This window comes from Antennarius striatus, chromosome 17 (assembly GCF_040054535.1).
Source record: "Antennarius striatus isolate MH-2024 chromosome 17, ASM4005453v1, whole genome shotgun sequence".
Lineage (NCBI taxonomy): Eukaryota > Metazoa > Chordata > Actinopteri > Lophiiformes > Antennariidae > Antennarius > Antennarius striatus.
In genome coordinates this window covers 11,066,697-11,088,373 of record NC_090792.1, presented here as the reverse complement: position 1 = coordinate 11,088,373, position 21,677 = coordinate 11,066,697, and the positions used below count along the sequence as shown (strand labels likewise).

At 41.7% G+C, this 21,677-nt stretch overlaps 2 protein-coding genes across 2 annotated transcripts; one reads left to right on the top strand and one right to left on the bottom strand.

Moving 5' to 3' along the window:
* The first annotated feature begins 6,328 nt into the window (after positions 1–6,328).
* On the top strand, positions 6,329–7,649 carry LOC137611372 (transmembrane protein 179-like). Its single transcript, XM_068339523.1, has 4 exons — positions 6,329–6,714; positions 7,096–7,233; positions 7,315–7,393; positions 7,476–7,649. The coding sequence occupies exons 1-4, from the start codon at positions 6,329–6,331 to the stop codon at positions 7,647–7,649; spliced, it is 777 nt and encodes a 258-aa protein (XP_068195624.1).
* Positions 7,650–8,725: 1,076 nt separating this feature from the next.
* Positions 8,726–21,606, bottom strand: c17h14orf180 (chromosome 17 C14orf180 homolog). The gene is made up of 9 exons (XM_068338795.1): positions 21,178–21,606; positions 20,374–20,404; positions 17,013–17,099; positions 15,706–15,826; positions 13,937–13,967; positions 13,493–13,601; positions 11,428–11,594; positions 11,182–11,308; positions 8,726–10,415 (listed from the first exon to the last, which is right to left on the bottom strand). The coding sequence occupies exons 1-9, from the start codon at positions 21,328–21,330 to the stop codon at positions 10,210–10,212; spliced, it is 1,032 nt and encodes a 343-aa protein (XP_068194896.1). The 5' UTR covers positions 21,331–21,606; the 3' UTR covers positions 8,726–10,209.
* Between the last annotated feature and the right edge of the window lie 71 nt (positions 21,607–21,677).

Below are 21,677 nucleotides of genomic sequence, written 5' to 3'. Positions count from 1 at the left end.
AATTTCCTTTGAGGAGATGAAAATGAGTTGACACTGAGGAAGAAGATCTAATATGTGCTGCCCCCTAGTGGCTATTATGAAAACTACACACATTCTACAACAATGAAGAGGTTAATTATGGGTGGAAACATGGTGAATCAATTACAGGAGAAAAATCCTGTGCTCCACCCTAATCCACAATGCAAAGAATTTGTTAAAATATCTGTTTAATCAGAAACATGTGAAGAAAAAGGTGTGAAAATTATGTCAATACAAAGATATTGTTCCATATCACGTGTGACCAAACAAAGCAGACTCGTGTTTCCTTTAAACACACAGACTGATGTCATTGTGTTCACCTCTGCAAAGTGTTGAAAAAATCGAGTGTCATGAGTAAAAAAACAAGATCTGACAGTCATAAGGAGACCAGAGAAGTTTTTATTTCCCACCGCAACAGATCAAGTTTAATGGAACTACTGGATAACTAGACCACATTGTCAAGGAAGTACTAAGTACCCATAAAACCAAACTCAGCTCCCAGCGCTAGGACAGATGTTTGTGCATGCAGAAGTTTTTAGTTCTGAGGTCGGCTAAAAATGCACAGGGCAGAGAATTAAGTCAACAACATTCTGGACAGAAACAATTTTTTCCTTGCTCTGTAACTAACTGGGAAGTAGACACAGAAATAAATAACACAAATGTCATGAATGCAGACACAGCAATATAAACCACTTACAAATCTATTGATCCCATTTGAGGCTATATATTATTTTTTTGTGAACCAATCTGATCTTGTGGATAAAGAAAAGCTTTAACTATTAGGAGCTGTGTCTTTCTTCCCTTAATGATACCCTGTTTTCTATGAACAAAAAGCATATAGTGTTTATAACAACATCTTATTAAATGTGGCCAAATAGTCCCGTGTCAGCCTGCACCAATTTTAATGAATTACCCCCAGAAGAACTGAAGAGGGTGACTGAAGAGAGGAAGGTTTAGGTTTATCTCTCCTGCACTCCTGACCTGCACCAAAATAAGCGGAAGTAAATGGATGGACGAACGGCGTTCAACTGGAAGGCCTCGCTGCTCAATATCTGACACTGCGTTTCAGAGTCAGTAAGTAAACGCAGTGTCCCCAGAGGAACTGGTCCAAAGCCATGATGGAGGTGAAGCTACATTTCAAGATGAGGCACGGAAGTTCAAGTTGGTTTAAAAGGGCCTGAGACCTTCTGACCTTAATTTTTTGTGTGGAGGTAATCCAGCTCCGCTGCGATCGCCTTTGTATTTAGTGACAAAAAAGAAGACGCAACACCAGATGGAGCCAGAGAGGCCATTTCTTCTTCTTCCATTTCTTCATATTTAGAGTTTGTGGAAAGATAAAGAGATTTTTTAAGAGAGTAGAATGTGTTGTGACAGATGATGGATGAGCAGCAGGTAGAGATTGACAACCCAGTCATCAGATGAGGCCGTATAGGTGGTGCGAATACAGTGTTATCAACACTGTGGGTTGCTTATCACAGTTCCTGCTCTTCCCTTCATGGACCCCAGTGGGGACATGTCTCCCCCTGACATGTGCAACTCCGTCTACCCTAAACATTCAGCAGATGTCTGATGCCCAAGGTGCAACATCAAAACCACCTTTTGTCTTTTAGGTGCTACCAGAGCTAACGGCTCCTCAAAACTCCAATTAAAGACAAATGGATGGTGTGTTCAGATCAGTATGAACTGATCAATGCTAAATGTACAGCTGGTGAAAATAAAACATGGAAAAGTGTAGCATCTCCACTGAGTCTGCTGCAGCTCTCACATTAGGAGAATAATGCTCCTTCATTTTTCTAACTGAACAATTCTTTATATATTAAACCATACATGGATATATTCAATCATGCGGTTTATGGTGATTGGAAGAGACAATGAAATATGTGCACCCGGCTGCCATACTGACATTTAGAGCTCCCAGAACAAATGTCAGCAGCAAAATGCAAATTGAAAAACCCATTTATGTCATTGCCAACGACGGCCTGGTAAAACATGCTTTCCACTGCAGGGTGCAGGACACAGGTGCTTGTACCAAAGGCAGGGGGTCTTTGCTGCAAGGAGAGGGAGACTGGTGAGGAAATGAAGCACCAGAGATTGCTCCTCTTAACCTTGCTGCAGCAGTCATTCATCCATAAAACAATCACCTCCCCCATATTTCGTAGGTGCATTGTACGATCTACTGTTGCAAGCAGACCTCCAGTCCATCTGCTGGGATGTGTTGATCTACTGGGATCAACCTGGTCACTGGGACATGGGTTAAATGCATAACAATGCTGCATAAACCAAAGCACTGGTGTCATATTTTTCCCAGATGTCCATTTTTCATGACCTTTCTGGCAGTGGATTATTATGACACATGAAATTTCATTAGAAAGCAATTCGGAGAGTGTTATAATTTATGATCTTGTTTGATTCACAGACAATAGGAGTCATTCTCTTTACTAAGCCAAATGTATTCATACGCACTGGTTATTTATGGGCTGTAAAGCAAAGCATACAGGAGACAACAGGAACTGCACAAAGACGTTCATCATAAAGCCATAGAAACCAGTCTGACCAGTAGGGGTCACTATTGTTCCAGTTGAGGACCATGGGCAGCCTCTCTGTTCTGATGATCTCATTTCTTGTCTCTGGGGATTTTGCTTCATCGCATCCCAGCAGGTGGCCTCTTTACTACCCTTCATCCCTCTCTCTCTTGTCCTTTCGCATAAACATCATGCTTTTAAGACCTCCGCAAACAATGATGTCATTTTCCAAACACGAGGACAGCGTGGCAGGAGACATTGTGCTTTGCATCTCCAATTGTATCTGCAAAAATCACATGATATAGATAATTTTTTTTAATTTTTCAGAAATACATCATCAACTCTTCTATAGTTTCTACTTTTACTGTTCTGTTTTTAATCAACCTGAGCATGGTACAGGCTCATTACTGGAAAACTGTTGTGGGGATATGATCAGATAGTTGTTTTACTGGTTTCAGTGGATAAGTGTTTAAATGGGAGGCGGTCAGCTGATTACATTATTCAGATTGGTGATCACATGGAGCTGGATTTACAGGTGAAACATAATGAAGAAATGTTAATTTATGATGATTATAATTTGGACCTGAGAAGGCTATATTGTACAAGCAGTGTGTGTCTACCTCAGTCCACTTTGGCTTCACACCGCAGGCTTGTGGTAAACACATTAAAGTAATTAAGTTGCAGTGATGGTTTGTGTGTTTTGTTCTTAGAGAAGTGCTGCTAGTGTTATCTAATTGCTCCACCAGCCTGGACACGATGCTGCTGCTGATTTGCCTGTTAGAGAGATACGGCTGAAAATTAGTCAAAAAAAACAAACCGATAATGACTGCTCAATATATTAAGTGCCAGAGCGGCTAGAGATAAGAAAAACAGGATATTAAACATAGTTATTGGTTCAAACTATAAATTTTCATCTTGTCCCGTGTGACCTCATGCATGACTGTTTATGATCGTTGTTGTGACAGTTATAAATGAGGTATTCGTGGTGAAAACAAAGTCATTCATCAAATCTTAGAGGCTCCCGAAGACATCATCCGCACTTTAAAATAGATCACGGAATGAAATATGATTGACTTTTCTGTCTCAATGAAAATGCCAATATTTGCAGAGAGAGAGGTTGGAAGCATGATGTTGGGTGATGTCTCCTGTTGAAACATTCAAGATTCAAGGGGAGACAAATGGCCTCTATTAGGGGCATTTAATCAATCCCCCTAGCCTGTTTTGCCCCCTGGGGAAAGATTAATGAGTACAGGATATATCATCAGACCGTCCACATCACTGCTCAGGATATGAGGCCGTAATTGTGTCTGTTTTGGCTGTTGTTTTGTGTTACAGGCAGACAAAGTGGAGCTGCAGGTTGAGGGAGATTTTAGAAGGGGTTTGCCTCATGCAAGGTGCAGGATCCCAATCAAGAAAAAGGAAAACAAGTGAAATTTAATGCATTTAAAGAACACAGGAGAGCCCACAGCAGGCCAGAGTGAGTAGGAAAGGCATTCCTGTTCATTCAAGTCTAGTAACATGATGCATTTAATTCAGAAATACATATTTAATCCAAAGCAATAATGTCATGTTTAATTCACCTGGTCATACTCCAGGCTTCATGATCACCTCATAGACTTCTCACCTTGACTTGCTCTGTCTACTCCTCCTCCTCCTCATCAATCACCCGTTCAGATTATTCAGAAGGGCTCCCACTGCTTCCATCATCAGCGTTTCCCACCCGGTAATATCGTCCTGCCGCACCCCTGTCCTTCCACGGTCGCACCATGTGTCAGAAACACTCACTCAATAATGAATTTCTCAGGAATTATTTATAGGCCTGAATTGAACATTTTGCTGATCAAAATCACTGTGAAAATGTTATTATCTGCTCCAGCATTACAAAGATGCATGCTCGTTCCTTTGAAATTTGGTGGTGTGTCCTTGAAAACGATTTTTCACGGTTTAAAAAGGATGTTTGCTTTGCTGCAATTGCGTCTCATGAAAAATTGATGACCTCCCATGGCTTTCTGCTAGCCGGTGCTCCCTGTGTTTGCACAGAGCAGGGACTGCATTTGGGTTAGCCTCCTCCTCCCTTCCTTGCTTGCTCTGGGTTTGAATAACTTAACACATATTTCAGCTTGACATAGTTCTGTTGCGGGTCTCTCCCGGGTCTCCCCCATACAGAAGCCCGCACATGCTGTATTATTTAAAAGTGTGAGTTAAATTTATATGTGTGGATGTGTGGAAGGGTGATCTGATCAGGCCATTCCTTACGACCTTACAAGGTTTTTTCTTTTTTGCTATTCTATGCTTTGATTTGTCTGTATCAAAACTGAAGATTTGTAAAATGAGGAACCTGTAAAATGATTTATTACAAAAAAACAATAGTATAATTTGCCTCACTAACTGTACTTAATGATCATAAAAACCAAAGTGAGAGTAAAATCAAGGTTAAGCCACACATGAACATGCACACGCCTCAGAATGATGTGAGATCTGATAACAACAAGGACATCAGACTGCTTTTCTGCATAGAAGTGACACTTAAATCATGTGCAAAAGAAAGGGAGCAACATGCTGCAGTTTGTATGATGTATACAAATAGTCGTCTGATCTCTGTCATATAAATACTTGCCCCCATATGGCATGGGCGTCTCACAGGAGGAGGTTATACAGCTCTTAGTTTCTGATGAAATATCACACAATACCATCTCTGTAAAACTCTTCACTTTGATGTATTACTTTACAACATAAAAATGGAGGTTTACAGAATTTCTAAATCACACCAAGATTTTCTTTTAGATATTTAAATGAAAGCTTTTCCAGCTGTGGGTGCTGGAAACTCACTAGCCTAGGATCCCAAGTTCTTTTGCTCTCAACACAGAAATAAAAGTCTTCAATCCAAAACTCTTCTTTTCGTGTTTTACTAAATGGCTTGAAATCATTTGACTGCAGATGGAGGGAATGTTGTCTATGTTGTCCACTAGAGGGCGCTGTGAAAGGGGCTGTGAGGGTGAAAGACACCTTGGCCAGCTCACCAGATGGGATCAGTGAAGCATGTCAGATGGCAGTGACAGCTACCTGCCCTTCTTTAAGGACTGTCACCATGTATAAACAAACCATTAGTCTGATTTGTGAGCTCACCGCCTTACATGTGTGTACTATGTGTGTGTGTGTGTGTGTGTGTGTGTGTGCGTGCGTGCGTGTGCGTAAGCTTCAGTTTTTACCTTGAGGAAACATTAATCTAATTTCCTTTCATATGATCTCCCATGTCAGGTGTCTACATGATGAACTACCCATGATGCAACACTGTCTGTTGTTGGATGAAGGTCTGGAAAAGGAGATTCAAGAATGGAAAATCTGCTTATAACTCATAAACTACTGATGAACATCAACCTAAACTTTAAAATGTACATTTTACAGGGAATCTCCAAATGTATCAAGGTGTTTAATCACTTTTTTCCCCCTCAGATTTTGTGTATTGATGTGTTTATTGTGTAATTATTCTATTTTTATATGATGGAACCTTTTCTTTTTTAAAAGTATGTAATACTTTTGTAATGATTACACCCTAGATAAACAGTTACTGTATGGTTTTATTTTATCATATACTGGAAAACTGTTTTTTTTTTTTCCCTACAACGTTATTACCACTCTACTGTATTTTTACTAAAACAATAATTTAGTTCTATGGCTGATGCTCAAACCGGTGCCAGTGAAGGTCACACGTCCGCAGCCTGATGTAGACCACACGGACAGCCCTGAAGGCCTCATCCTGCTCGTTAATTCCTAACGGAGCGCGTCGGATGCTGCGCCTCCGCTCGCCCCTGCCTCCACTGCGCAGCCGCAGTTTCTCCAGGGCGCAGAGAGCAGACAAGAGAGGCAGAAAAATGGCCCTGGATAATTTAATTTTCGCTCAGTGCATCCTTTATTTTTTAGCCTTCGTCTTCGGTTTCATCGCTGTGGTACCTCTGTCTGAGAACACGGAGGATTTCGGTGGGAAATGTCTGCTCTTCACTCGGGGAATGTGGCAAAATGAGAACATCACTGTGTCGAAGCAGCGCTTCATCGTGGAGGAGTGGGGGACCGAGTCCTCCTGCAGCTTCATCACTTTTGTCGGGATAGCGTCCCTCATCCTGTCCGCAGTGCAGGCATGGAGGCTGCTCTTCTTTCTGTGCAAAGGACACGACGAGTGAGTGACATTTTAAATCCTTCATACCACTAATCACTACCGGCACCGTAAAGACATTAAAGGTCTCAATGTAATGTGATTTTTTTTCTCCACAGCCATCTCACACGCCCTTACCATATAATATTCTAGTAGACATTTAGATTACATGTTACATCAAATAAAAAGCAACAAGCTTGCAGAATCAAGCCATATAAATAATAAGAAACTATTGTTCTTTATTATAAAGACAGACAATATATCCAAAAAGCGAATGTAGTGTGGCTGATATGAAGTATTTCTATCACATTGTCGTGATGTGATTGGCTTTGGGCCTAGATGTTCCAGGAAGATGACAAAGGCCTACATCAAGTCCACATTCCCATATTGTTTCCTTATCTGCAGCTCCATCTTCAACGCCTTCCTCAACCTGCTGATCAGCTCCCTGGTGGTGTTCACCGTCTTCCTGTCGAGCACCATTGTCAGTGTGGGCTTCAACATGTGGTGCGACTCCATCACTGAGGGTGGGAGCATGCCCAGCAGGTGAGCTACAACACATATGAACACAACTTTTCACAATCTTTGTCATGATGATTAAATACCATCCTATGCATGCTGTGGTAGCTGTGAAGACCTGCAGGACACTGATCTAGAACTGGGCCTGGACAACTCTGCCTTTTATGACCAGTTTGCTATCGCTCAGGTGAGACTGTTTTATTGTTAATGTCAACCAAACCATTTAAAAGGTCCCCAGTCTGATTTACAATGCCTTGTTTTTTTGGTAGTTTGGTTTGTGGGCTGCCTGGCTCACCTGGCTTGGGATTACAGTGATGGCCTTCCTGAAGGTTTACCACAACTACAGACAAGAGGACCTGCTGGACAGCCTGATCCACGAGAAGGACCTGCTGCTGGGCCGCTCCTCGCGCTCCAGCTCGGACCTCAAGACTGGCGTCATCTAGAAACCAGAGGACAAACACACACACACACACACACAAACACACACACACACACAAACACACACACACACACAAACACACACACACACACACACACACACACACACACACACACACACACACACACACACACACACACACACACACACACACACACACACACACACACACACACACACACACACACAACCCGACAGTCCTCTCACCTGCCATTAGAAAAACCAACGTTTGCCTAAGTAGACAATCAAAAGTCATTAGCTGTTGTCTCCATTGACCACAGATTGAATGGAACTCCTGTTTTTAGCTTTGTTCTTCTGATTTCAACTTAAAAAGTCACCCATGAATTCTGTATTGAATTTGTTCAGTGCATTCCTCTTTAACACACACAATCATACCTCAGCTCAGATAATACAAAATCTATTTAATGGAAATATAACTTCAGTATTTCTCATCTCAACACAGTATTAATGTCTTGGACTGATTGGCTGATGTTTTTGTGAAATGTCTGCATGGGCCTGCATGAATTTTTTTGTAGGTGGTGTTATTGTTTGTTTTTTCAGATGTAAAGGGATGTTCTTTTGTTTTATGCACCAATAAATGTGTTACTAAAGTAGGCCTCTTTCTGGTAGGATGTGCACATCACATTAACTGAGGAATGTTTTGCATGCTGCAACAGCGCAAATTAATGTGTGCTTTAGCAGTATATTCGCATTTTATCAACTTGCAAAAGATGTTATACAGAAATAACATATTGTAGTTTGGAACTTGCATCAAGGAATCTGTACTAGGTAAAAAAGAGACAACAATATTGTGCCAGCTGCAGTAGTAATTCAAGTTTCTCATCCTTCAAAGTAACAGACTGCATTACTGTGAAAAGACACACAAATGTACCTGCATGCATTTCTGTTTTTTCCACACGTCACACACTCACTGTCAAAACACACACACACACACACACACACACACACACACACACACACACACACACACACACACACACACACACACACACACACACACACACACACACACACACACACACACACACACACACACACACACACACACACAAAAGAAAATCACTTGCGCGGCGGCTTTGATAGGCAATGACAGTTTATTCAAAACAACTGAAACCATAAAACAGTAGGAACTAAGAAAACCCTCCATAAAGGCACTTCTTTCAAAGTGACCATAAATGTTTGGACAGCTGTGAAACACAGCCCACAATTTAAATGTGCACATACAAGACATGTTCTCTGGATGTTGTTTTATTGCTAATGACAGTTTTGTTTGACAGCACAGACCGGAGAGTATTTCTTTCTTCCATACGGGCCTTATTAGCCATATATTGCTTTGACACTCAAATATGAAACCTCCGAAAGTTTTTGCTTTTGAGTTCCCTGAAACCTGTTATATAAAGAACAATGGAAACCATGTGATGTGTGTTATTGCTCATAATGAGAGGTCTGTAGGATGCTGTATCATTCCTATTCTCCATTTTTGTGGTGGTTTAGCTGTTTGAATTATATCTGCCTCATTTAATAAAGAGGCTCATCAAATAACACATAGTCTGGTATATTTCTCTTTGGCCTCATCGCTATAGGTAATCCACTTCATTCAAGAAGTACATCCTTATTTTTATGTGTGGCAAACATCTTTTGAGCCCACACAAATCCATCCGTGAGTCTGAGGCCTGATTAGCCACTGATATCACGAGTAAAACCTGAAAATTATTGTTATTAAATAGAAATGTCAGCAGTGACAAAACATTTTAAAAAATTCAAATACATTTTACATAATTAAAAGTAAAATAGTTTCATAAATTCAGATACAGTGAGGATAGATAAATAATATGTACACAAAGAATATTTTGTGTGATTTGAGAAGCAGTCAGAAGTAGTCACATTCATTCAGTTTGAGTATAGTATCAACAACAAATGAGAAAGAATTCATGACCTTGTGCTGCAGACCTCTGGAGCTTGGAATCAGCAGAGGACAGTCAGCAAAGAAAGAGGTGCTTGAAATATTTTAAGTCAACCATTCTGCTGCTGATCAGCTTCCATTTTCTTCCTCCTTTTCTTCCAAAATCAAAGCTGTTTCCAAACATCTCTACATTCGTTTCTGTGCAAGTACAAGGCTTAATATTTAACCACATATCCACATTTGCTTCTGTGTCATATCCAGTGAGCACTATTCATGTACAGTAAAAAAATAAAGATGTGCATTCCATGACATACACCCAAAAATCAAATGGTTGTTACGATAAAGTAAGTGTTATATATCAACATCAAGATTACAGATTTACAAAATCATTACAACTTAGATATGCAGAGGTTTTACCATCACTTTAGTACATAGTACATTATATGCAATCATAGATGGAGGCGACAAATTTGTGGGGGTACACATTTCCCCCTTTCACTGTGACAGTGTTTCAACAAATAGCCTACAGAGCCTTACCAAATGGTTGAGGTGTTCGTAGACTTGGACTTCAACAGAAATAGGAAAAAAGGAGTCTGAAAAATCAAGAAAGCTCCCTGTCGCCACCTGTGGTTGGTCTCCGTCACTGCATGGTGAGCCATATCCAGCAGCCCCACAGGAGCTGCTTCATGTGCAGCAGGTAGACAGCCAAAGCAGACTCAAGCTCCTCACACAATCTCTGTGGGCGCCGGCGTCCTGTGCAGTACATCGCCACACCGAGGAATGACATCAGCAGGAAGAGGCAGGTGAACAGGGCAAGGTGGGGGCGGGATGGTGTGGCCTCGTAGGCTACAAACACAAAACCCAGGGCAGTTTTTCATAATTTTAATTTGTAAAGTAGCATTTCGATTGTCACATGTGCTGTTCTCCCTCACTACCATCGAATCAACAAAGACCTTAACAGGTATGTTTTTGGTGGACTTCAAGTGATCACATTTATACGGAGCGGTGTCAAAAAGTGGGTGTGAGAGAGTAGACTATTCAGCATGACAAGCAACAAGCTTGATCAGAAGTGCTCACCCGAACAACAAACCCCGTTTCTCAATGTTTCCCTACATTGACAGTGTTGTCATTCACTCATGCATATCACCAGTGATTCTCTCAGAGACTTACCACCTAAACAGTCACAGTAAGGAATGTCTGTGAAGCCAATGGAAGAGAGGCCAATCAGAAAGAGCCAACCTCAGCCATGAGTTGAAGCTATTGGCTGCTTGTGCCACCCTATGTACTCCACTATCTCCCTGGAACAGACTCCATTATGACTTACTGTATATGCATATGCATGCATAGTTAATTGCCCGACACTTGCTACTGTTTAGAAGTCTGTTGGAATTACATTATCTTTAAATACTAGTGAATCCCCAAGGACAATATTTTACGATGCAATCACAGGTCATTTTAATACATTTTGTCCTCTTTACTGCTAGGTAAAAGCCACAAGCTGTTGCCACATGTGGATTTAGAGGCCTCTTGTTCTCCTTTGTTGTGCAAACTAGCGTGATCTCCTGTGACTAAGTGGACTGATCAAATAGCTGGACCTTGTTTGTGTTCTCACCGTGCACCGTTGTTTCTGGCTCCCTGAAACGAACCCTCCGTTCACCTTTCCGTCTGTGGTTGGGCTCTGTGTCCGACCCATAGAGGGGTCTCTTCAGAATGGAGGTAGGGACCTTTCCATTGCTAACCTGCACTCACAACAAGCACATTTCAGGTACAGCTGGAAGCACAGCACACAGATCTTTTTAGAAAGAAAATACTCATATCCATTTTGATACTGCTGAATCTCTTCAGTTGTCAAGCCGACCTTAGATTTGGATGCGTCCTCCTGTTGGTGGTAGCTGTCCTTTCTGTGGCGGACCTCGGAGTGTTTCTCCCGCTGGGAATGTGGAAGACAGTTGATGGATGAGTCCCTGATGGACTCTGCAGCAGCGAAGTGTTTGGACAGCGCAGACACACACTGACCCAGGGAGTCTAGCAAGAGAACCATGGCCGGACATGAGTAGTGATCAAGAACTGCTTCAAGCTGGTGTTTTCAGTCTGCTTCCTTTGTTGCTTGCCAAGTTAAACATACATGCAAATGTGTCAGAGATCAGTGTTAACTCTATCAGCACCAGCTTGAATCCTGTTTTGTTTTCCAGTTTGTCACATGCTTTTTATATTATATTTATATACAGTAAGTCCTACTCATTCATTTGTTATTTATTTGATGTCATCACATTTTCTGTATTGCTGCTCATACAGATCAAGTATAAGTTTAGTTACTCTTACATGTTAAAAAAAATGTATTTGTCTCTATCATATCTTTTGTCTGTCAATATCAGCTGATAAAGTAATCATTTGCTGGAGTGTTCAATGATTTAATCAATTGCTAAATTATTCTTTTTCTTCCTGACATTGAGTTTTGAGTCCTAAAAAAGACACCAAGTGAAAACATATTTTAAATACCATTCAAAAGCACAAAAATAGATATTAAGTATAGATTACTGAGTTTACAGTGTGCGTGAATGCACCATAAAGACCTTATCAGCACCCACTGGACTTGCCATGCAAAGCAATGCATTTTTCAAGTTTCTGCTTTGCATTGAAATGCACCACGAACTCCCTGCCTTTTACAGAGCAGAAAACAGTCTAAAACACGCTCTTGATTCAACACAGTTTTAATTAAATGACATTTATGCAGTAGGATGACACATAAGGACACTGATCCACATTTGGTGCTGAGTCACTGTCGTTCTCTCCTGGAGACTAAGAAGCCCGGCTTTAATAAAAGCACTTATTTTAACACTTAACACTACTATGCTGTCATGAAGCTGCCACCTTGTTCACAGTTGTTCATTGGTGTGGTTCATATTTCTAGTGTTATTGTTCATTACGACTTTTTGCACAGATTAGTTTGGGTCATCCTATTGGATAAATGCTATAGAAACAACAACAACAACAACAACAACAACAATAATAATAATAATTGATACAAATTAATAACAAAAATAACAACAATGTAAGGCAACTTTTTAAAAAGATGTGCAAACAAAGTGAGGGATATTTCAGGAATGGTAAACTTCAGCTGACCTCCTCCTTACTTCCAAATATTGTCCAGTCACAGTTTAAAAATGTTCCCTGAATAAACATAATATAACATTTTGGATGAGCGGGAGTGAGAAACCTGAAAACAGGTAACTGTATTTCTGCTTGTGTCTCCTATGGGTCTCTGTGTACAAAATAATATAAAAGGTCACAAATTGTGCAGTGACTACTGTGTTTTCTGATCTGCTATCTGCTCTGATACACTTTCACCACATGATAACACTTAAACAAGGACTTTTTAATTGTTTACCCTTGGATGCTATAAAATTCAACTTTATCCAACTGGCCTTGTTTGTTCTGCTGCCTCCAAAAGATGACTCATCATCAAAAACTGATATCAACTTATGGCTTTTAAAAACACAGCAGGTTTCACAAAAATGCCGGGTTCAAAACTGGGCAGAGACCATTGCCTTTAAATGCAAGTTCAGCGTATGTACGTCCTGTACTACAAAACTGCCCTCAAACTGTCACAAAGCCACTGTTCTCTTAAGCTCTGCATAAAAGTAGTCCTGTGTCCAACGCAAATATAAGTGTTCAATAATTAACAATTTGAACAGAATAACATGTTTTAAAGCTGTAAACTCTGTAAAGCAAAGAGGAGATAACTTGTTCTTGCAATTAACATCAGCACTCTGTTATTCTCATGCCTCACAAAACGGAGCCTTCATCTCCCTGCTTCGGACTGGATATTAAAATATTTAAGTACATACTGCTGAGAGATGCCCCCCCCCACTGCTATTTTCATTATCGGTCAGGCATGTTTGTCGTCCAAGTTGAGTGTTTACCTGAATATTCAGTCTTGCCTATCTCAGCATAGACAGTGGCCATGAGCTCCAGGCTTCTGACTGTGATTGGATGGTCATTACCGAAGGCCCGCTGGTGGATCTTTGTAGCCTGAACGATAAATGAACAGACAGATGGCTTTTGATGCAGGAATACGGAGGTGTTAGATCTATTACTGGACTAAAACTGCCGCTAAAGCATACAGTAACACTCTGCTACCGGCAAAAGTCCCACATCCAAAAGTTTAATCAAGCAAATGTACACAAATTATTAGCTCCCAATATGGTAAAAGTACTCAAATATGCTTAATTTAGCATAATCGATTATATGTGATAACCTGACAATTGACCCTCTAGATTGCTCTAAAGTAAATGTACATGTTCCATAAAATATATGGTTGTTTTAAAATCTTTAGAGAAACAAAGAGGAAGTTAAATTCTACGCACCTTCCCACTGTATTCAAGAGCAAGATGAGGTCTGCAAGAGATGAACAGCACAAGGACACATTATGAAAAAAACTTCCTCCATTTTTTCCGTAGCGTTGAGGGAGATATTTAATACTTAGTGAAAACTGATTCATTTTGTGCAAAGAGAATTATCTTCTCTTTAAACACAGATATTGTGATACACAACAAAGTCTGACCCTCATCAGGTGTAGTAGCCCGTACTGCATTCTCATGTAAGACCGATTCATTGGAGCACAGCAGCAGGAGAAATATAAACATACATGTGCTGTGATTAGACACAGAACGCTGGTCCCCGCCTCAGTTAAACAGGCTTGGTGAAAGAAGTGGAAACCTTCTATTTGAGCCAGCACTGACTGCCTCTTTCTATCCTTATGGGTAAATTACAGAGGCCATGGTGCATACAGCTTCAGTTTACTGACTCGTATCTGTCCAGCGCTCCTCTGTTTGGTGCTAAGCTAGGTCAATATGATGTGATATGCCAGCTGTTCTTCTCATATCTGCCCTAGAAAGTCAGCCAAGGACATTCATCACCCTCACGCCCTCACATGTTCCCATGAATGTAGAGCAAGCTCTGTTTAGTGTGACAGATGTCAGCTTCACTGTTCAAAACCCATGCTTCCCTTCAATTAGTAATGGGCAGGTGTCAATTTGCACTGCTTTAGCAGGTCCTTTTCGGGGGACACCTGATAGGTAAAGACAGAAAAGCCCTTCAAAAAGCCCTTCACTGATCCAAAGGACTTCCCACAATATTGCTGAAGGCGGTAAGGAGTATTATTACTACCTGCTGACAGGAAGGAAACAAAGTTTTGGCTCAGGTGAGATATAAAAATGTCAAAACCCAGAAATTCTAGCCAGGCCAGAAACTCAAGAATCTGTTCTTCACAATCTGTACCATCTCATGTAAGTTTAACTACTGTGTGCTTCATGGGTAAGCACCCCGTCCACCCCCTGTCACCCTCAATGGTAATCAGGTTAAATGGCTTATTCGAAACAATGACAACAGAGGCAGAAAATGGGTACATGCTGCAAAGCCTAACAATGTAGTCCTGCAACAGGAGCCACAGGATCTAGTTAAGGTGTTCCTCCTGTAACGCTCACATAGTGCGGTGTCTCTTTTCCCTACATCTACAGGGAAATTCAACTCTCGCTAAAAAGAATTAAGAGAGTCAATGTAGTTCAAGAAGTTTCCACTTCAGAAAGGACTAACGTGCACGAAAGTGGTGGTGAATATACAGCCAAGAGCATCAGTGTTTAGGGTCACCTTTTCACACGACAAATAATCAGGACACATAAATGACAGCAAATATAAAAGAGGAGATTTTATGCTATCACACACACATTTTTGATCAGGGAGAAAATAATTGATCTTGAAGTGATTTCAGTCTGATCTTAAAAGCTTGAACTGAAGGTTTTACACTTCAAACAAATTAGTTGGGGTTTTTTTAGAATGGCTGTTCGTGTAAGAAAAGTGATAAAGAAAAAAAGTGCAAATGCACTGTTTGCTTTCTAAGCCCTGAATCAACATATTTTTCACTTCAGCCTTGTTAACTACTGAAGTCTTGCACGCAGCAAAACCAAACACACACTTACACACATATGGTTGAAGTGCTTTAACTGGGTAAAAAAGCCTAATGATAACAATCAAAAAAAGCCATCGCTAATGGACCATGAAACTAACAGAACATACACTGTAATGCCCCATTAGTTATGCCCCAACAGAAGCTACAGCAGGACACAGGTTTACCTACTGTTTGCTCACGATGCAGAGCTGGGCCAGCCGTTCGAGGTGCTGCGCCTGGGAGGCCTGCTCCAAAAGCTCCTCTGGGGTTGTCCATCCTGCAGAGCCCAGCGTAGCCTCCTCCTGAGGCCCTGTCACACACACACAGGGCATAGAATCACAGTCCAGCCAAAAAACAGCAGCTTTTCTCTCTTCTCGTCTATCTGCTCCCTTTTTCCCCACTATCCTTTGCCGCCTTTAGGTCTCTGCCACTGCACAGAGGGCACAACGCAAAGCTGAAAACCAACAAGGTGTCTGGTTATCAGGCTGCCTGGCACAGTTGTGAACTGCCTGAACAGCAGAGTGGAGCCAGCAGAGGACTGGAGTCACCAGAGTACATATCAGGGCAAGGCGGAGTGGATAAGGGAGTCAGAAAACATTCTCACCACGCCCACTGAAACACACACACACACACACACACACACACACACACACACACACACACACACACACACACACACACACACACACACACACACACACACACACACACACACACACACACACACACACACACACACCTAGGGCGACAAACAGCAGACATAGTTCTGTACATTCACACACATGCAAGAAGTGGTTCTGGAAATGAGTCTGACTTGGAATCTATAGTATAACCATGTGCCAGTAAATCATTTAAGGGGTATGTGATTGTCAAAAATCCCAAGATGACAACTGCATCAGCTTATTTTGGAAATAAGGAGAAAATGGACTGTAAGAAAACCACAGGGGAGAGGAAGCCTGTGAGCTGCAGCCATAGTGTTAACTCTGCCCCCCGGAGATGCGCATTCAATCTCAGCAGGTGCTGAATCAGGGGCTCCAGCGCTGTACAGTGACGTGCAGGGCTTAATGAACAAAGTAAGGCCATTTGTCTTCTACTACATCTCCGCCCAGCATGCTACACTGCAGCAGACAGAGAGGAGGAGGCAGACGAATGGATGGCAGCAAGTGATGAATGAGCAGCCCTGGATGTCGTCACGTAAATCCTCCAGCAGGTAGGGCAAACAGAGCTGGACTTAGATAACAGAGTAGTTTAGAGTGTTACAGAAATATGCTTTTATAATCTACAGTATATAGTCAGTAGATGCAGGTCCTACACACACACATTCTGTTTTGCTACCATGAAATGACAGATTCCAAGGAAAGATATAAAGCAAAGTTTTCCTGTCCGAAATCATTCAATGTCAAAGCAGATCATTTTTACTTGGCTTGACGTTTCAAAGACAAAATAAAACACAGTACTAGTATTTTCATCGATAGCTTGTGGCCAGAAGTACTTGCCTGAGCTGCCATGGAGAGCTGTGAGTTCGATCAATGCCACCTCATAGAACATTTTCTCAGCCTGAATGAATTGGAGGGCCTTCCCATCTGTTTATAAAGGTGAAGGATCAGTTTCAGTTGTCAACAGGATTAGTCAGTTGTTGTAGTTAAAAACAGCTTCGGGCTCTGGATGCCACTTGTTTTTTCTCTTTGTGTTTTTTGCAGATCTCTTCAGCATGCACGCTGCCTCTGGTCAAACACGCTGTGTAGTATTACAAAGCAGGTTGTTGCGGTCAGGATTTTGCACCTCAGATTTCAACTATTGGCCTCTGTGATGTTGTCTTTACACTGGAATTGATGCAGGCTGTTTCCACAGGGAAGGATGTGATGCAAAACCAGATTCAAGAGCTGAATCACGGCACAGATGTCCTTACGTAATCGGCCCACATTTGATTCAGCCTGTTTTACTTTAACTTCTTTATCTTTACTTTGTTGTTTTTGATCAAGCAAGATGCCAGTTTTGTTTCCAAGAAAAGACTCTATTAAAAGCATTCTAAAAATAGTCTTTGTCAAAGCATTCTACATACTGAAATTCCACCACTGTAACATGACACCACTGATGTTTGACAGGTGAAACTAAAGTCTAGTGAGACGAAGAATGCCTAAAATAAACACAGCCCTGCTCAACAAAATGTCACACTTTAAATGGTAGAATTTCCATACTCGTCTTTTGGTTTTTGAATACATCTCACATAAAAAATTCTACTAGTACAAATAGTAAACTTGGAGTACTGGACAATCAGTTTACGTGTTTACAGAACAGTTAAACTTGAACCAGAACAACAACAGCTGATTTCCTTCACTTTGTCACCAGGACAATGAAGGAGAATCATCACCCATGCCGTTGAATTCCTCCTGCATGCGTGTTCCTCAACAAAGTGAAAGAATGATTACAGAAAAAGTAAGAGAGAATTGTTTCTCATGGGATGAACAGTAATCCTTCGTTCCTCGCGGTTAATGTGTTCTAGGAACTACTCGCAAAAACAAAATTCTGTGACATCGTGACAGAGTATTTTATTATTTATGGTAATTTAAATGTTTATGAACCCTCCCCATACTGATATTAAACCACCTTCTATCTGTATTACCTTTTCCCACACTCTTATCGACTGTTTAAAACACTTTTGTGTCTCACGGAAGTCTGAGACTCACAGAACCAAGCGCACTTCCGGATGCCGTCAGCCAATAGAATGCGTGTACGGTATCACGTGACCACCTACCAAAAATCCATGATGAGGTGAAGCATCATGTGTTGATGCGCAAATGCGCGAGGGATTACTGTATATTATGTATGTACATTGCTTAGCAGCCTGTCATGAAAACCAACCATTGCGTCACAAAATTCAGTGTTTTCTATCTATTCTGAACTACAAGATGATTTCAATTACAGCATGTCCGGCCTGATTCCTTGGGGTCACTAGGGAATGAAGTTGGTATTTGGCTGACCACCTGGGAGGGGGGATTAGGACAACAGCCATCACTAAAGGTCAGAGCACGGCTTCTGTCTGATATTTTTAGCCCAACTGGACCACAACAGCGCCACAATGGGAACCTTGCTCAATCCTCTCCTGGGAGCATGGGCTCGTGCTGCACTTCATTCTCAACACACACACACACACACACACACACACACACACACACACACACACACACACACACACACACACACACACACACACACACACACACACACACACACACACACAGAGTTAAACACTCACCTTCCAAACAAATAGTAATCGGAGCGCACTCCAAAACACAATAAGAGCTTGCATTAACACTTTCAAATACACATTTGACCTCACGTGTTCCATTACTGTTAATAGCAACCCATGAAGAAAACAATGTCCAATAGGAATGTTGGATTGTCTGTAGAGTTACAGATCACGTGATCAAAAATGAGCAAATGCCACACTGCATGTCCATGCGAGAAATATAAATACAGAACAAGTCAGGATTTATATTAATAGTATTTCTTTGTTTGAGATTTAAGCCATATTTTTGGGTCAAAAAACTTTCCATGAACCACGTATCAGCAAACCCTCAGGAGTCAAAAGGGCTTTTGGCTTTGGACAGAGGCCTGTTGAGGATACCAGCTCAGATAACAATACATCAAGCCTGAAATTGTCGAAGCTGCCATTATTTCTATCAACCACACCTCTCAGAGTAATTTTATCAGGAACAAACCGGTTGATTCAGCTGAAAATCTAGACACTTCAAACATGTAAAGTCAGTTTTGTTTTGTGCAACAGGCTCAAACATGTCGAGAGGCAAAAGAATTCTTGATATCTCCAAGATTTGTGTGAAACTCAAACGTTCCCACATCCTTTCCCAGTCGGAGCAAAATGACCCTTCACCTCACTCCCAAGACGACCGCATCACAACGACCACATCATCACAGCCTCAACTCTTTTGGTGCTCGTGAGAACAAATGAAGAAAAATAAAGGCCAACTTCAATGAAAAAGGTCAGATATTTTTAATCTCCATACAGAAATATATATTATTGAATCCTCTCTGCTGCTGACCTACTAAGCGATGCTGATGCAGTCACATGTTCATGGCTGTAGCTTCACAACCACTGAAAACCTACTAATTCTGCTAACTGTACCATACATACAATCCCAGAGTTTAACATTGCTAGCACAGATAATGTTATCTGATAATGCATGTCAAAATATTTAACCCCTGTAAGCAGACACCTTCTCCTGCTGAGAGAGGGCTCTCTGTTGGCTATTGATGGAGTTAAGCTCAGCAAATGGAACCTATCTTGGAAAATAGACAGTGAAGGGTCGGCCTTTGCCGGCGTAGATAACCAGAGCTAGCAAGTTAAGTGTTGGACTGTTTCAGTAATGGTGAGAAGAGCCATGAAGGTAATATATTCCGAAACCAAACACCCCCCTATTATCTCCACATCCCATACTGCTATAGTAAATAGAAGTGGCGAAGTGGCGATGCATAGACTACTCCTGCAGATACAGGCTAATTAGTGCTCTTCCACTCTGTTGTGCAGAGATAAGAGCTAACAAATCCTCTTATGAAGCTGACACACAGCCTGAGTTCTACACAGTATGTATGGCATTCTGAGACAAATGGGTTATTATGAAGTCACCCCGAGACATCAACACATGCTCCCCTGTACAAAGAGACTGCATCATCGATTGTGTGGAAATGTTCTTCCACTACAGAAAATGCTTTATATGTGGGCAGAAATAGCACACTAGTTAGGATGAATGCTAACGTTTACATCCTGAAAGAATGATGAAAATAAAAGTGTGGGATGTGAAACAGAAGGGAATCTCCTCCTCTGTCAGTAAAGGATACAATTCTTTTCTGTGATGAAGAGTTCTGCGATCTGCAAAGCACAGAAAAACAACCAAAAGACACAGTTACGAGTGAAATAAATTATTCCCATTGTTGTTATGGGGTTGTGTGTGTGTGTTTGTCAGTATTTGTCTGTGTGTGCATGATGTCATGAGTGGTCAAAGCATCCAGCTCTGCTCTCCTCGCTTCATCAATGGTTTTGTCAACATCATGCCGCACATTCTAGAGTACTGGAGTAAAGTCTCTGTCGGGCACCGGGGACGTTCCCTCAGGCACTACTAAATAGAAATAAAACGTGAGTGTGATCTCTTAAGGCTTCAGCTGTGTGACAGTGTGCCAAAACATAGCTCACACACAATGGGATAGACAATCTGGATATCAAAGTGACCGTATGCATGTGAGCTGCATCATAAAAGTACATTAGAGAAGCGTCCTGTTTTAGAAGCACAAACGCTTTCAGTGTGGAATGTCAGAGACTGAAATGATCCTTTGGTGTTCAGCATAGGAACACATGATGGGTCGTTAGTTTTGACATTGGTGTCAGTGCAGTTGAGGCAGTGTGTGTGTGTGTGTGTCCTGCATGTGATGGTGAGTGACAAATGATGATGCTGTAAGTGATGGAAATGTGTCAGCTGTGCAGATTAAGTGGGTGCATGCAGTGACTATGAACATGTATTTAGTCTGTGTGTAAGTGGTAGGTGTGTGTGTGTGTGTGTGTGTGTGTGTGTGTGTGTGTGTGTGTGTGTGTGTGTGTGTGTGTGTGTGTGTGTGTGTGTGTGCCAAGTCCTCTGGCCTCTATCTCACCTGGTGTAAACAGTTGGGTAGAGAGCTGAAGCTCTGCACATGGGTCAGTCCCAGCAGGCAGCTGAGGAAACAGTGGAGGGCGGCCTGGTACTCTCCCTGCTGCTGGAGCTGCTGTCCCAGCTCAAACAGGCCCTCCCTCCCCCTGTTCAGCATCCCCAATCCCAGCCAGAGCCAGCACCGCCTCCCATCAGAGCTCCTCCGACCGAGGACAAACGCTCCTCTACTCGCCTCTATACTATCGCACCACAGGTAGAAAGAAACAGCCCTGCACTGACTCAAATATTAAAAAGGAAAAAAAAAGACATGCAGCTGCTCACATGAACACAGACAGAGAGGGGCCCAGAGAGGAGGAGTGAGGAGCACAGCTTCCACTCAGTCTTGTCTGTGAACAGTAAGTCAAGGACAGGTGGGAAGGAGCAGGCTGAGGGACTCCAGCGACTCACACACAAATGATCCATTCCCCTCCCTCCTCAGCCTGCACCAGGAAAGGAGGACAGAGG